The sequence below is a fragment of the Lepus europaeus genome, chromosome 2 (genome assembly GCF_033115175.1).
Source record: "Lepus europaeus isolate LE1 chromosome 2, mLepTim1.pri, whole genome shotgun sequence".
NCBI classification, from domain to species: Eukaryota; Metazoa; Chordata; class Mammalia; order Lagomorpha; family Leporidae; genus Lepus; species Lepus europaeus.
The window spans coordinates 47,233,462-47,251,715 of record NC_084828.1 but is presented as its reverse complement, the minus strand read 5'-3'; the positions used below and the strand labels follow the sequence as shown (position 1 = coordinate 47,251,715).

Here is an 18,254-nt window from a genome sequence, read left to right as displayed (position 1 = left end):
CTCTCTCTCTTTTATCTCTCCCTCTCTCTCTCTTAATCTGATTTTCAAATAAATAAACCTTTTTTAAGAAGATAAATAACATAATAAAAAATATTTAATTAGGATTTGGTTTCTTGATTTTGCACTATCATCTAAGTTCCTTTCCTTGGGTGAAGCCATTTTTCTTTTCTTTTAGTTACTACATTTCCAGTGGATACTGGATACAACATTTGCTCAAAAAAAAAAAATGAGCAAATGATGAAATATCAAACTCCACAGAGACTTAAATCTCTCCTTTATGACATTTTAGCACCACATTTTGATGAATGTCTAAACATTTGACTTTTCATGCTTACCACACTTTTCTTCTTACAACATTTTTACAGATTTTTAACATAAATTATATCTCATATCCCTTTCTGAATCCAGGATGCTTGAGAGCAAGAACTGTGTTCTCCTTCCTCCTAGTTCAGCCTGTCAATCAGTTCTGTATGCCATAAAACATTTACACATGATGATGGATAGATTGAAACACTTCATCTTCAATACAATAGCATGAGATAGACAGCAAATGGATCCAAATATCTGAAGTACAGATTTTCCTCTCTAATCACTACCAAAAGAAGGGAAATGTTCTATTTCAAGCATTTGTGTAGTCAGATTTGCTTCTGCGTTTCACAAATTTTAAATGTTCCTTATGCATTAATTTAATATTGGTATTCTCTCATCTCATAGCACATGCTTTCTCTCTTTTTCCGTTGTTGTGGGGCTTCATGTCAAAATGTTGCAGCTGTTCTCAATTAGAGCACTTGCCTTTAACCTTGTGTGGCATTGCAAATGACCACTAACGAGAGGATTCAACCATGTTTCAGAGGAGGGGTCTTTCAATATTTGAAGCCATTCTGACTTTTTGGTTGTTGCTGTTAATAATATACAAAATCTATGTCTAATCATATGGGGCTATGGGTTTCCTTGAGAGCCCTAAAGGTCCTCATTATAATTGTATTTCTAAAGGACAGTTCATAGCTACCTTTTACAAAGGATTGCAATAATAGTCGCAGGCATATGACCTAAGATTATCTTTGCTTTTGCTTTTTTTTTTTTTTTTTTTTTTTTACTCTCACGCTTTCTGTTTCTAAATGAGGCATCCATAACTGATTATGGAGTTATCCGCCAACAGGATGTTTTGTTCCCATCCTGGAAGACGAGAAGCTGCAGCAGAAGTGTATGCATGCTGCCTCTCTAGTCATAGGATTCTTTCCAAATGGCTCTTAGTTTAGAGTACTTTCATCAACTATTATCAAAACTTAGACATCTCTCTACAATTGCTCTCCATTAAAGCTCAGTGCCAGTTGTCAGAGCTGTAATGTAAACCCTTATTAGCTCTTACAAGTTCTACTCTGGAACTAATAGGGATTTTCAAAACTGTAAACACAGAAGTAGAGGGAAAAAATCATAGGAGAAAGAAAGGTGGAAAGTGTTGAATCAATCTGTACTGACAAGACAATCTTTGTGTAACTGCTACCAATGCATTTCACAGGATCTCAGTACCTCAAAATGGAGGAAAAGATCATGTTTTAAGTTTATTTTGCATAGGATTTGATTCCCCTTACTCTGGAAGAAAGGAAGGAAGGAAGGAAGGAAGGAAGGAAGGAAGGAAGGAAGGAAGGAAGGAAAGAAGGAAGGAAGGAAGGAAGGAGAAAGAAAGGAGGAGGGAGGAAAGGAGAGAAGGTAGGAAAGAAGAAAATTGAATGAAATTACTATTTAGAATCTTTAAATGCATTCTGAAAAAAGTTTACATTGCATATTTCAAATTTTTAAATTAAGCTTGATAATATTTTGATAGGTAGAGAAAGCATAACTTTGAAAAGTTGTAAATAACTGTTCATTACAAAAACCATAGATTCTATAATGCATAAGCTTTAACAAAAATTATTTCAAAAAACGGCCTTCAGCAAATTAGAAAAATGGAAGACTGTCCAGGCAAAGCAGTCTAAGTCAAATAAATGAAATTTTCAGAGTTTCTACAGGGTCCAACCAGGCTTCATGGTAAATTACTGGGGTTGGTGCTGTGGCGTAGTAAATAAGGCCACCACCTGCAGTGCTGGCATCCCACATGACTGCTGGTTTGAGTCCTGGCTAATCTACTTCTGACCCAGCTCTCTGCTATGGCCTGGGAAAGCAGTAGAGGATGGCACAAGTCCTTGGGACCCTATATCCGCTTGGATGACCCGGGGGAAGCTCCTGGCTCCTGGCTCCTGGCTTCAGATCGGCACAGGTCCAACTGTTGCGGCTAACTGGGGAGTGAACCAGCAGATAGAAGACCTCTCTCTCTCTCTCTCTCTGCCTCTCCTTCTCTCCTCATGTAACTCTGACTTTCAAATAAATAAATAAATCTTTAAAAAATGATAAATTACTATGGTGGAACCATAAACTATCTAACAAAGTAATGTTAATTAAAATGCCAGAAGAATTATAACTTTTAAATATCAAAATAACTAGTATTCCATTTCTCACAGGGAACAGGACTTAAACACGCCTTTTTCTTAGAAAATTCTAATTTCTTTACAGATGAGTTTACATTTAATAGATATATATAGCCAACAGTCTGGAAAGTGATACTCTGACCTTCCTTTGGAAATGAGACTGAAAGCACAGTGGTGGATATGACTTCTTTTAAAAGTAAAATTAGAGGTGTTTTCCCTTCTGCAATTGAAATTAGCTTAGTCCATGTTATCACTGTAGTCTCTCAAACAAATGTCTCTTCAATGGATGTTATTTATGTTCCCTGAAGACTCTATATTTGGCATAAAGATGTCACCTGTATTACTATTTACACCTTTAAAACAGCGATTCAGACAAAGCATCTGAAAACTTAAAAAACTGCTGAAATAGCAATATGAAAGAACTTGATATCCTATGAGTATTTGATATAGAATGCTTGTGAATTTGGTTAAAATGCTTGTGAACTAGGTTAGAACGTTAGCAAAATAAAAATGTCTATAAAGCCATATTCTTGCTTGTGATAGAGGGATAAGTTATCTATTTAAAAATAAATGTCTTAATATTTTTTCATCCTGAGAAAAGAAATTGATGAGATTTTATAGCAGAAGTTAACCCATATTAGGAAAAGGAATCTATATTTTACTCAAGCACTGTAGTTCTTCCTTAATTGTAATCCTGTAAGGATGTTACTAACATTTATAGGGCTGCTTGTGATTTTTAAGGTTTTTTATAATGGTTCATTTCTGATCATTTAACTTGCCCTTATTCATTATGAGATATTTAAATGGTTTGATATGAATTCATTCTACCCCCTACATTTTACCATGATCATATCTCTCCTAAATATGTTTGCAATTAAACTGTCTCTGACTACCCAAAATAATCTGATGTGCAGTATATACAGAACAAAGAATTCACATTTCTTTCTAGCATCTTAAGTATGCAAATCCATGGTTTAAATTTACATCGTTTGTTTTTATACAGATTTAGAAATGAACTATTATAGCCAAAGAAGTCACAATCCAAGTAAACTCCCTTGTTTTGTCTCTTTTTTCATATTTAAAAGAATTTTTACTTTAATTACTATTTAGATGCTGTGTTGACATTATTTGATTGAAAATTTCTAGTAATATCACATAGTAATTCATTTAAGTACATTTGGCATATAATATACAATCTCTACTGATTTTCCATTGCCTTACACAGCTTATACTAATTCTTAAATATATATATATATATATATATATATATATATATATATAATTAACTAAAAGGAAGCAAGTTGCTTAGTTTTGTAAAGTGTCAAAGAAAATGCTTCAACAGATTTTTCATGCATTTGCTTACTTATTTTTTACTTGCATGATACATTCAAGGCAATAACTTCACTTATTATTATAATGCCCTGTGTAACTATGTAACAAAGTCTTTTACAGAATGAATGTTAGGCCACAAACACAGTGTTTAAAAAAATCTAGACATAATAGTTTTGAAATGTGGAGGTTTATTTTTTTCTACATTTTAAGTTTTTCCCTGTTTCCTAAACTATATTTTTTTAAAAAAATCAAATCAGTTAACATGTAAAATTCTTAGTATACAATATAAAATTTCCTCCAATAAAACCAGGGTCACTTTAAAAAAAAAGGGGAAAAAAAAGGGTGAGAAAATACTCATACCATAAAGAAAAAAAGACTGAGTTAAATACCAGATGGGAAAAATCAAGAATGACTGCTGTTTAGAAGAAGAAAAAGAAAAGCTAGTATTAGGATCATAGAGGCAGTATTACTATGATTGAATAGACTGGAGGCTTTATGTAACTAAAAATGAACTCTCTTCAGAAAAGAAAATTCCTGTTTGGAAGAGGGTAGTCAACCAACTAATGAATTTATGTGTGTGTGTGTGTGTCTATACAAGTATATAAATTCATTAAAGATACATTTTTCTCCCTTGAGATCTCTGTGGTCCAAGGTAAGAAACAGACTGGCTAGTGGGTGAATTTGTCAGATCTAAGTGTTTTCACACAGTTGGAAACAAGAAAGCCAGGAAGGTCAAACATTTCATGACAGGGACAATAGGACAATAACAATGATGTCCAAATAGGTCAAGTACATTTTATCCAATGCTAAATGGTATCTACTGGGCTAAGTTATATGCCCGTTAGTGATTTGGATGGTCATCCCTTTTATGGCTGAGGATATCGAGTCACACTGTGGAAGCAGAAAATTAATAAGCGGAATTTTAGGATTCAAGGACTTAAATGCTTTTTAGTAACAAGAGTTTTTTGCTAAACAGAACATGGAGGTTTTATGCATCCGGCTAATACTGTGATGCTTCCTATATAAATTGCTGAGAAGACATAGGAGACATACAAACTTGTATAATGAATGAATGGATAGCTATTACAAAACAGTCATAATGCATCTGTTTCACTGTTATGGCAAGGTTATTTGCATAGTGGCACAGTTTTTATTAAAATGAAAACATTAATTAGAAAAATCATGGTGTGCCAGTGCTAAAGGCAAAGTAAAAATGGAGAGTTGTCAATTTTAGTTCAGGGAAAATAAATTTTTTACAGCTTAAGGTGAGAAACTTTACTATTTTAATGAAGTCATTATAGGATGAATCAATGCTTCAAAACTCGGAAAATAATATCCAAACTTATTTCTTCATTATCTCTAAAAATATTGGATTTTTGCTTTATTATAGGCATGAATCTAGAAGGAATTAATTATCATGAGACACTATTAATATTCATCATAAATTTATCAAAAAGAAATGTGAATTCCCTGAAGAAGTATATAAAATGTTATCATTACTTTACTTCATTAATTCATTACTCTAATGAGAGTTCAGATGAATTTGTTCTTAACTGGTTGCAACTGTACATGACCTAATAGTTAAAAGGGTTCATTTCAAATCAGATAAAATGAACATCTTTATTTGTAATGTATTGTTACTAGTCTAGTAGTAGATTCCAAGCTAAATAAAGTAAGCATATTCTCTCTAGGACACATTCTAAAAATGTAAGTTGGCATAGAAATATCCTAGAATTGCACTGGCATCCCATATGGGTGCCGGGTTCTAGTCCCGGTTGCTCCTCTTCCAGTCCAGCTCTCTGCTGTGGCCCAGGAAGGCAGTGGAGGATGGCCCAAGTGCTTGGGCCCCTGCACCCACATGGGAGACCAGGAGGAAGCACCTGGCTCCTGGCTTCAGATCGGTTTAGCTCCGGCCGTAGCGGTCATTGGGGAGTGAACCAACAGAAGGAAGACCTTTCTCTCTCTCTCTCTCTCTCTGTCTATGAATCTGCCTGTCAAATTAAAAAAATAAATAAATAAATATCCTAGAATTTATTCAGTAAGTGTCTAATACATAACCTAATTAGACCCTGTTTGGTTCTAGGCACAATGTTTCTATAAAAAGACATTAGTGGTCTCTGCCCTCAAGGAACTTCCAGTCTGAAAACAACTAGAAGGAACTACTTCTGAATTCATCCAAACTCACAGACACCTTGCATCTCTGAAGAGTGCCTTGTGGTTACACACTTGGACTCAGTAGGCGCTAAGAACATTTTACTGTGGTTTCAGTTGCTGATGTTCCACTGTCACAACAGCAGAATCTTTAAATTATCCTGTTGTTGGAAGCTTGACAACTGCTTTACAAGTTTCTGAATTGACAGAAAAATGAGTGGAGAATAAGGGTTGGTATCATAAATTGTAAGTAAAACAAACAATTTTGGATGGTCATCAAAAAATCTAGATGTCTTCATACATCACATCAAACACACTTTTCTAGTACGCTGCCAATGTAAAAGAACAGGGAATAAAGTTAGCATTCCACAATGAATGTGCAGAGATAAAGCACAGAGCAACAAATTCTTCAGTGACATTAATAAGGTATTTGCTACACTAAGTCTAAACAAAGTTTGTATGAACAGGAATATTTATAGTAACCTCCTGCTATCTGCCTTAAATGTAATTAATTGACAATATAAAAAGCCATTAGCATTCTCATTTTTTCTCTCCAAACTAAACCAAAGAAGATAACATAATTCATTACTCAGGATTTATAGGAAAAAATTATGACATTCCATTGGTATTGATGTAAAATTTCTCAACACCTCTAACTTCAAGAGAGAAAACTATTGAAAAAGAGTTATGCTGGAATATCAATTATATGAAGTCTGTCCCACATGAAATAATCAAGTAAAATCTTGATTGTCATTGAAGAATAGCAAATGCAGATGATTGGGTTTAGTAAGTCACTTCATAATTATTCAATGTTATTTTTAAAAGAAAGTTTATTAACATCCCATTAAAAATAGCAGCCTGATGTTGGATCATATTATCAAAATCCAGCAAGTTCTCCCTGATCGCAGAAATAGAACCCAAATAAACTTGGAAACACATACACAATAAATTAAAAGAAATACCACACTTTCCCACTCTCTCTTCAAGTATGAGAGATAACTTACTTAAACAGAGCCACATTTTAAAATACTGAATTATCTTTTCCCTTTTGTGGCCATTGCCATAAAGGTAGTGGCAAAAGTGTCAATCTATTTGTGACTTCTGACTGCAGCAAGAATGGAAGATGGCATTTCTATGCCCCTTCCCATATTCTCAGGGAGATTGTGCCTTCCCCTCTTTCCAAAGAGCTGAGACAGAAGTACAATGTACGATCCATTGCAACTGAAAGGGCGAGCAGGTTCAAGTTATGGGAGGACACTGCAAAACTTAGCAAATTGGAAAAGCAGTCCAGGTTTATAGGAAGGCATAAGTCATCTACACTGAATAAATACGCCGAGAAAAGGCCACGTACTGAGAAAGGCCACGTACATCAAGAAAAGCCATGACTGTCCATATGGCCTTTGCCTAGGCTACACTGGACAAAGATGGCAAAAAGACCTTGGAATGTAAGCCAAATCTCATCAAGTAGCAAAGAAGAAGGACAAAAATAAGGAAGAAGATGTAGGAATAAAGTAATCTTATATACACACTTACATTAAAAACTGCTGAAATGGAAAAATAATAATAATAAAATGATACACTAGAGATGCACCTAGTAAACAAAATCTAGCAGAGGACTTCTTTCCCCCATACTAATGTGTACATTATTTTCTATCAGTTTACGTGTAAGTAGTTTTTTTGTGCATTTTGTTAAATTGATTATAATAACTATTCTTCACCCTTTTGAAGCTGAATTTTTTTCCATTTCCAGTTTATTTGGGATGCAATTTCTGACCAAATTACTAGCTACTAATAGTTCTGCCCCTCCTCCTCTATTTTATTTTCTTCCAAGGGTAGGGAGGGTCACACTGGCCATGTAAGGCCTGTGAAATCATTTGGTAATTTAGTATGGCCTTGCCAAGGCAACCTCAGGTGGGACTCAGAATTCAAGAAATTTATACCAGGCTATTTTTTTAAACGTTGTTGGGCATTTTGCCTCTCTCTCGTTTTTTTTAAAAAAAAGATTTAATATTTATTTGAAAGGCAGAGTTACAGAAAGGCAGAAGCAGTTAGGGAGAGAGAGAGAGAGAGAGGGAGAGAGAGAGAGAGAGAGAGATAAAGAGGTAGATCTTCCATCCACTGGTTCACTCCTCAAATGACCACAACAGCCAGAGCTGCAACGACCCAAAGCCAGGAGCCAGGAGATCCTTCCGGGTCTCCCACGTGGGTGTAGGGGCCCAAGAACTTGGGCCATCTTCTAGTGCTTTCCCAGGCCATAGGAGAGCTGGATCAGAAGTGGAGCAGCAGGACTTGAACCGGCACCCATATGGGACTCTGGCACTGCAGGCATCGGCTTTACCCACTATGCCACAGCGATGGTCCCCAGGCTAATTTTTTGTTCTAAGATTTATTTTTATTTACTTTTGAAAGGCAGACTTACAAAGCCAGGATCCTGGAATTCCATCCAGGTCTACCACATGGGTGGCAGGGACCCAAGAACTTGGGCAATTTTCCATTGCTTTCCCAGGCATATTAGCAGGGAACTGGATCAGGAGTGGAGCAGCCAGGACTCAAACCAGCACCCATATGGGATGCCAGCTGAATCTCCTATAGCACATCAGTCCCTACAGGATAATTTTTGAGTTCATAATTTTGTATGGCCCACAAATGACATTAGAACTATTCAAATGGCCCTTGGAAGAAAAAACGTTCCCTGTTCCTGCAGTCATTGAAATAAAAATGTGTAACTTTATCTTCTCAGCTTTCCTGTACCCCATCTTCCATAACAGCAACAACAAAATGTAGCAACATATAGCACCTATTGCAGATTTTTAAAAATGTATTTGAGAGCAGAAAGAGACAGCATGCACATGCACACTGCCATTGGTTATCTCCCAAAACACCCAAAAGGACCAGTATTGGGTTGGGCCAAATCCGGAAGGTAGGAGTGCAATCCAGGTCTCCCACATAGGTGGCAGAAACACAACTGCTTGAGCCATCCGGGCTGTCTCCCAAAACTTGGCAGGATGTTAAAGTCCAGCGTGTGAATTTAGAGTCAAACTCAGGCACTCCATTTGGTATGCAGACATCTTACCAGCTAGGATAAACACTAGCTCCTCTTTGCAGAGCGCTTTAATTCCCATCACTCGTCTTCTCCTATACCAACACCTCCTTCCACACCAACACTAAAAGCTTACATTTTCCATTTTAATTTATTAACTTAGCTCTGTTTAGTAAGCAGGTTTGCAATACATATTATTTCAAAGGCAGAGGCCAAAGCACTTTAAAGCACACACATACACACATACAATTTTTAAAATATAAATCAAACTAATGTAGCAGCGACAATGTGCATCATTCTATGTCTAGTGTTCAATGTAAGTGTAGTCACATTTAAAAGTTCAGTGCATTCTGAATATTTAAATAGATGATCAAAGGACACTTCTGTTACTTTTTCTTATTTTAGGAAAAATGAACTATGTGGATACATGAGAAAAAACAGTTCCACATTTAGGATTCTGGCACTGTACAAAACTAACTTGTTGTTATGTATAGTCCTGGAATTGATGGTTATGTTTTTTAATATAAAGCTATTTTATCAATATGCTTTTTCCATCAAATGGAGATTGCCACATTTTCATCATTCAGTTCACTGAACTTTAACTGTCCCAATTATCTGCCTACCACAGAATAGACAATTCAGAATGTTTTATTAGTAAAGTCAGAAAATCACCTAATTATAAAATTTGGATCCTCATTAAGGTGTCCAGGTGGTACAAACTCAGAAGACAGTACACTCATGATACTCCTACACATTTTGAGATTTTAAGATGATTTGATAAACGAACTATAAATCTCACCTTCTGAAGTGGGTGATTTTTTTAAAGTAGTTTTGCCTCCTTTTTTTCCTATTCCCAATATTTCTAAATACAATAGAAATTAAAAACCCAAAACAATGAAGGCAAAGTGTTTCCATTATTAATTAACAAATCATGTGATTAATTTTGCAAAACTCAGAATTAATCTCTCTTTCCTCTACACTGTCAAGGTACATTCTCTGTGGTAGAAAATTTATTAGTCTGTCTTGCATAAAATGATTCATTTATGGATCTATCATTCTTACCAGCTTATGGGCTCCTGGAAGGTAGACACAATGACTTATTCATCTATGTTTTCTCTGTGCCTGGCACATCTTTATGCTGTATTTGTAGATGGTCAGAAACACCTAATTGAGTTAAATATGGCAGACTGTTGTTTTACATATCTTAGATACCTGACAAGCCACATCTCTAGGTTTCTATATGATGTCACTCAGACTATCTTTGGCTAGTAATTCTTCTTAAAAACTTAGAAAGATGTATAAAATAAATGGATATAGACAAGGTTTATATTGACAGATTCTTGGCTGCTCTGTGCCTACTGTTTGTGGCCCTGCTTATCCTTCAACATACAGTACTCTAACTCCAGGAGAATTTATGACCTCACGGGATCCCCTGTCTTTGTCACTGTTAGACTGAATCATACAGACCCCGTGTGTCAAGATTACAGCCCTTGACTCTACTGGTAGAGAACAGTTTTTTCTTCTCACTGTTTGTTGAATTCCTTACTTAGTGGAGGGTTAAGCTTATGGTTATAAAATAAACTGAAAGTATGTCACTGTAAAAATTAAAAAAATAAGAAAGGAAGATTGAGGGTGGGAACACAGCAGGAGGGAGGTTAGGGTGGGAAGTATCACTATGCTTCTAAATCTGTAAATAAGAAACACAGGAAACTTGTTCACCTTATATAAATAAAAATTATTTTAACAAAGATACTTTTTATAAATCTCTGTCCTAATTTGAATTCTTGTGTGTTTGTTACAGAACTGGTGACAAGGAGCTTCTTTAGTACCATTTTCTATTTATAACTAATAAAGAGAAATAGAATTGAATAATAAAAAAAAAAGATTACAACATTTGCAGTCAAACGATCTAGTTCCACATCCCCATTCCAGTATTTCCTCACAGAGGAACCGAAGTTAAGATGTTTAACCTATCAAGGTTTTAATCTCCTCATTTCATTCTGGGGAAATGAGTTAATTCTTGGACATTAGCAGATGAGCAAAATGTCTGACATCTAATAAGTGACTAATCAATGAACGTTTAGAAATATCTTTGAATTCTTACTACAGTGTTTAGAACAAAGTCACCATTCACGAAATAATTGACAAATGTACATCTTTTAAATTCTTGCTGAGCTAGACCTTCATTCATTAAAAGTAAACCTTACAAACACCGAAAAATACAAAGTCCCTGGAGATAAAGTAAATTTAAAGTGAAATATAAAAATTAGTTATAATTTTTCCACTCATGTAAAATAAGCAAGTAGTAGCTAGTACTCTGATTTAATTTTAGAAATTTTAAAACTATTTTAGTAAGAGTATCCTGATGACATTTTGCAAGAATCCAAATACCATGGAAGAGTGAGTCTGGAGTGTATCATTTGCTCTCATTAAACATTTTTTTCTAAAACCTGTTTCAGTAGTCTAAAGCAAAATGTATTATATTCAGATTTTTAAAAGGATTATATATTTACATGTATATACAGTATAATCATTTCTTCTACATAAACTTGTGAACAGTAACTTTTTAAAAGGTCATGAGTAGAGTATGAAACTCAATGCCCTTGACAGAATATAACAACAAGGGGAAATTCCAAGGACTATATACTTAAATTCTTCTATATATTTACATATGTAGTATTTAAATAATATTTCAGTGTGTTCTTAAGCATAAACCCTTGAATAGTACTAAAGAAGAGATTTTAGGATTAAGTATGATTATGATTTGATAATTCTGATACACAGTTTATGAAAAAATAATTTTTAATTGGCTTCACTTCAAATGCAGTGACGTTTTTCTTAAAAACCAATTGGTGACAGAGTTCAGATTCTGTAATATGGTATTATGTATCAGCTATCATTCCGACTCCAGGGATGACACAAATATTCTCCCCAGTGGTGAAAGGAGGCAAGTCAACAAGTTAAAGAAATTGTAAAAGCTAATAACCCTGTCCAACAAATACTGAAAACTGGTCACAGATTTTTATATAAGAGTCTTCCTGAAGGCGCCAAAGGTTGGTAAGCTAACACATATTTGATATCCAGATGTCTGTATAGAAAGCACCATATTTTATAAGAATGAAGTAAATATTGCTATGAGATAGGTGAGCAGAAACATAAATACCATCATACCTAATGCTGTTAGAGTAGCTGAATGCTTACTATGTCTCCATCCCCTATAAGAGGCAGAATATTTTTTTTCTTCAGATGATATAGAGTTAGACTACCAAAAGTCACTAAATAGCAGAAAAATCATAAAGTGTGTATCACACTTCTAGTGGATTGGAGGCCAGCAAAGCATAATCAAAACTTTACTATTTCTAAAACAAACTATGAATCATCATTCATGTCAAGTGGGATAAATTGAGTCTATGCACAGAATCTGGTCAGTTTGCAGGGTGTTTTGCTGCCAAATGAGTTCAGATTACATTCATTGCTTCCAGCCACTCAGTGATAAACTCACAGATGAGAAAGAGCACTCTAAGGAAAAGAGAAGGCTCTGACCTTGGCAGCTGACGCCTCCTTCTTCATAGCCAGCATTGCAGGAGCACTTGCCTATGGGCACAAGCCATTCGCCTTCCGTACTGCAGTACATCCTGGGAGGGTCTTCCTCCTTCGAATTGTTGACACAAGAGCCCCTCACCTCCACCAGGGACTGGGAGTCCATGGGCACTGTGTCTGGAAACATCGCCAGATTCTTCACTGTGAATGGGCACTTTTTGAAGTACACTCTCACAGACACCAAGGCGACACAAGCACCAACATCTTGAAAAGCCAAGTAAAATCCCTTCTTGTTGACAGGACCCACTTCTCTAATCTCCGTGTTGAGTTTCAGAATGCGGTCCCCAAGGTCCATTTGAGTGAAACTTTCATCGGCGGCAATGGTGTCAATCTTGGTAAACTGATGCTCCCGGAACTTGACCCCATGATCATCGTCAGATTCCATGTAGTACAGGTTGAAAGTCTCCTTGCAAGTTCCCAAAACCAATGGGATGCTATTGCAGTCCCGTAACGTGAACTTGAGCTCCACGTATATCTTCTGAGCTGAGTTCCTGGGGACCCAGTTTGTCCTCAGCCAGTTATTTTGACTGTGATCCATGACATTGCACACCTGATACGTCCTGATGGGTGTGTAATGTTCATCGACACCACTGATCTCTTCCCACTGGATAATCAAAGGGAAAAACAGAGAAAGGCAGAATTAATGAATTAAACAGAGTGACAAATGATGAATCCAAGACATAGCTATAACAGGAACCAGACAACAAGCAAGAACTTCATTGTTACTTTTTAAAAAACGTGACATGGACTAATTCCACAAAATTCCTATTTATAATTTTTATTCTCTGCAATGTTTTCTTAGTTCATTGACAAAAAGCAGTTTACAGTTTTGATGATCACATTAGAATTGCATGGCAATTTATTGGATTTTTAGGAAAAATATCACTTAGAAAACGACTGAGCCTAACCAAACATTCCAGGCTTAAAACCTCAAATCATATGTTCCCCAATGACACCATCATAGGGTTATGTTGAATATGCTGTGTTTGTGTGCTTGCATATTTTTTTAGAGATTTATTTATTTATTTGAAAGTCAGTTACGCAGAGAGAGGGAAAGGCAGAGAGAGAGAGAGAGAGAGAGAGAGAGAAAGAGAAAGAGAGAGAGAGGTCTTCCATCTGCTGGTTCACCACAATTGATCACAACTGCTTGAGCTGTGCTGATCCAAAGCCCGGAGCTAGGAGTTTCCTCCAGGTCTTCTATGTGGGTGCAGGGGCCCAAGGACTTGGACCATCTTCTACTGCTTTCCCAGGCCATAGCAGAGAGCTAGATTGGAAGTGGAGCAGCCAGGAATCAAGCCAGTGCTCATATGGGATTCCAGCACTGCAGGTGGCAACTTTACCCACTGCCACAGTGCTGGCCCTAGTCTGTATATTTTAAAAGAATGAAAAACACCACCACCTAAAACTCATCTTTATTTTTTTCTCCCATTTTGAGCCAGTGATGGTAACACTGATGTATAGCAAATTGAAAATAATCTAAATAGTATCACTGGGGCCGGTGCTGTGGCATAGTAGATTAAGCCACTGACTATGGCGCCAGCATCCCATATGGGCTCCAGTTTGTGTCCCGGCTGCTTCTCTTCTACTCCAGCTCCTGATAATGTGCATGGGAAAGCAGTGGAAGATGCTTGGGCCCCTGCACTCGCGTGGGAGACCTGGAGGAAGCTCCTGACTACCGGCTTCAGATCAGCCCAGCTCAGGCTGTTGTGGCCATATGGGAAAGAACCAGTGGATGGAAGACATCTCTCTTTGTCTGCCCTTCTCTCTGTAACTCTGCCTCTCAAATACAGAAAGAAATCTCAAAAAAAAATAGTTTCATCATCAATTATCTTAGTGAATGACAGTTTTTAATATACTCAGTCATTTCAGGGGATATGTATTAAGGAGCTATTAAAGAAATTTGGAGTAAATACATAAACACACCTCATTTCCCACCTGAAAATAAAAGCTGAGAGTTATGCATGAAAAAATGAAGACAAATGTGATGAACATTTAAACTTTTTAATGCCCTTTACTCATATTGGACTTGTACATAAACAAGGAATACATAACTATTGGTCTGGTCTGTGTTGTTTTTACTTTGTTATAGTACTTAAGATTGTCCTTATAGAACTTTTTCACCATACAAATACTTTACAAGTTTTAAGTCATTATAAGACAGTTAAAGTACTGCTTTCTGTGAATCTTAAAACCTATTTTTAGAAGCTTTTAACGCAGGGCCATACTGTTTTGGTACTCAGGATAACCAAAAGTATCATGCCAGCTGTTTCCAACACACACATGTCCAGTGTTGCCTACTTCTCCCAGGAAAATATACCATTACTATGCCCTTCTTGAATTCAAAGTAGTCTAGGGTTCTCCCTTACACAGGCAGAAACTTTCAAACTCTATAGTCTGACATTTGTGTTTCTTACAAAAATTGATCCCAACCTACATTCTATTTTCCCTAAAAGCTTGAACTGAGATCAAGATTAGGAAATGACACTTGTCACTTATGCACATACCATATTCTTAGCAGTGTGAGCCCTTTGACTTTTTTCCAGTGCATCCTAGATCTTGTATCCCTTATCCTTTTGTTGATGGTAGAACCCCACTGGACTATGCTTTTTCCTCTATGTTTTTTACAACATCACCACTCTTTAAATTTTGTAAACCACTTTATATCCACCATAGTATACAGCAAAAAACTTTACCTTCTGTGATTGTATAAGGCGGATATTTTCTTAAAATATATATAGAAATCAGTCATGGAAGTAAAACGATATGAAATTCATATTAGAGAATATGTTTTAATTTTGTAAATAAATCTTTGTGAAACCTTTATAAACATATTCCTAAATGTTTCTCCATTACTGTATTTAACTATCTTCATCAGTAACCATACATTTTAAACACTTTTTAAATGGAATCAAAACTTTAACACTGATAAATGATGTTTCTAGTTATACAATGGTACTTAAAATTCATGACAAATGTATAATGTGAAAAAATTATGTAAGAATTCCAAAAACTTTTTGCACTCGAATTAACATATTTTATTTTATATCCCATGAACTTTTTGAGGTATTCCCCTAATTACTAAAGACTTATACAAAATGCAGTCTATCACTTTTAATTACAAAATGAGATAAAATATTAATTTATTTAATTGATGATGGTAACTACAAATAAGGACACATGGCACTTGACTTTTAAGCCTCATTAGGGAAAAATAAATAATTTATCTTAGTATTTTAAATTATCCGTAACAAATTGTGGACCTTACCAGTATGAGGACTATAGTATAGAAAATTCTACATCACTTACTAACATTAACAAAAAGTAAAAAGTACTACTTATTTTAATAAGTTTTTTTGACAGGCAGAGTGGACAGTGAGAGAGAGAGAGACAGAGAGAAAGGTCTTCCTTTTCCGTTGGTTCATTCCCCAATGGCCGCTGTGGCCAGTGCACTGCGGCCCGTGCACCGTGCTGCTCCAAAGCCAGGAGCCAGGTGCTTCTCCTGGTCTCCCATGCGGGTGCAGGGCCCAAGCACTTGGGCCATCCTCCACTGCACTCCCTGGCCACAGCAGAGAGCTAGCCTGGAAGAGGGGCAACCAGGACAGAATCTGATGCCCCGACCGGGACTAGAACTTGGGGTGCCGGCATTGCAGGCGGAGGATTAGCCTATTGAGCCATGGCACTGGCTTATTTTAATAATCTTGATCATTCAAGATCTAGAATGATCACTCATTTTCTGGAGGCAAAATTGATTTGACTTCCTTGCCATATGCAAGGTCTCAAAAAGAAACAAAATAGTACTATTTTAGAAAATCCTAGAAAAATCATAAAAATCAATATTTTAATATACAGAAAGAAATATTCACATTGATTTTTGAATAATCACTACATACATTTTCAAACATTCACTTTCTCTCTATATGTTGTATCAGAAGCTTTACAGAAGCTGAGTGTGCAAGAGTCTTGGATATAAGAATTTTATACTGAGGTGTCTATGATGGTAAAGTTATGTTTAAAACAAAATTAAAGTGCAAGTTTAATATCAGAAAAAAAGATTGAGTATACCTGGTGCTTAAAAAAACTCTGGCATTAAAAGTTGGTGCTATGTGAAATCTTCCGTATTATATTTACATTGGCTCTACAGTGGCATTTTAAAAACAGAACTAGCAAAAAGTCACTAGAATATTTGCTTTCTGTGGCTGTCTTACAGAAAGTTAGATCATGACACTACCAGTTGAAAAATAAGCGAATTAGCTTTACATTTTGTAAGTTCAGGTCTCCTTATAAGAATAGATGGCTTTGTACTTCAATTGATGAATCATTTGCAATTTTTTTTTGCTATGAGCAGCATTTTACTAGACATCAGATGGAACATATTATGTATATACTTTAATAATTTGATGTAAAATATTATTTTAATTATGGATATCTCATTTAACTTTGGCAAGCTATCACAAGTCCTTGAATGCAGCAGTATAAATTGCTAAGTAGATAATGCAAACACAAGCATGCTTTGCACATAAAAGGTTGCAGAGAACAATTATCACTTCATTAATTTCTAATGAAGACCAAATTGCCTGTAAGTGATGGTGGCCTGCTATCTCAGACCACTTGAGAAACAGCAAGACTCTAACTCCAGCATTTGCCAACAACTGAAAAGCAGAAGTAAAATCCTAGGTGATGATTTTCTCAACAGCAACAGCCATAACAGAGACCACTAATTAAAGTTGCTGTTGTAGTGCTCATGCTATATAAATTTAATGTTTATTATAACTTCAAGCTCTTAGAACTAACATATAATGTTCATAAATTATTACCTTTACTATATTGCTATAGAAATTGTGCTAAGGAAGACTTGTGAAAAGAAAATGAATGACACACAGAATTGATCACAACTCTCTTTCTCTCTGCCTCTGAAATAAAATGAAAATAAAGAAATATGCTTTTTAAAAATTGCACTGGCCACAAATGTAGAATTTATTACATATATAGAATTTGGTGGCACAAAACATTTTTCTCATTATTTTGTAAAATTAACAAAATACATAATGGGGGGCTGAATACTAATAGCCTCTTCAGCAGGAGGATGCAGAGCCAGGAAATGGCCAAAATACTTTCTAAAGCTCGAATTCTCCAATATCAACATTCATAAATACATATACATATATATATATATACACACATATATATATACACACACACACACCCACACACACACACACACACACACACACATATATAAGGTGAACAAATTCCATGTATTTCATATATACAGATTTAGGAGCTTAGTGATCCTTCCCATCCTGCCCTCCCTCCCACCCATGCTCCCAGCCTATCTTCTTCCTTTCTCATTCTTTCTTTGAATTTTTACAATGGCGTACTTTCAGTTTATTTTACAGTCATGAGCATAACCTTTCACTAAGTAAAAAATTCAACAAATAGTAAGAAGACAAAATCACTGCTCCTTAACAGTAGAGACAAGGGCTGTAAACAATAATCAAATCTCAAAATGTCAATTTCACTTACATACATTACATTTTGCTGTGTCTAGTTTCTGGAATCTTACTCCAAGTTTTTATTATTAGTTCACAGAATCCAGAAGTTGATTTTTTCTTTTTCCAGATGATTGCTCTTATACATCCTTGGATCCATGCTTCTCCTCTCTGGGA

General features: G+C 35.7%; 1 protein-coding gene across 1 annotated transcript in view; it reads right to left on the bottom strand.

Moving 5' to 3' along the window:
* Window positions 1-18,254, bottom strand: part of EPHA3 (EPH receptor A3) — a 397,092-nt gene that overhangs the window by 279,803 nt on the left and 99,035 nt on the right. Inside the window, exon 3 of the mRNA XM_062176003.1 lies at window positions 12,532-13,192. Within this exon, the coding sequence (XP_062031987.1) occupies window positions 12,532-13,192 (661 nt within the window). The remainder of the gene's footprint in view (window positions 1-12,531; window positions 13,193-18,254) is intronic.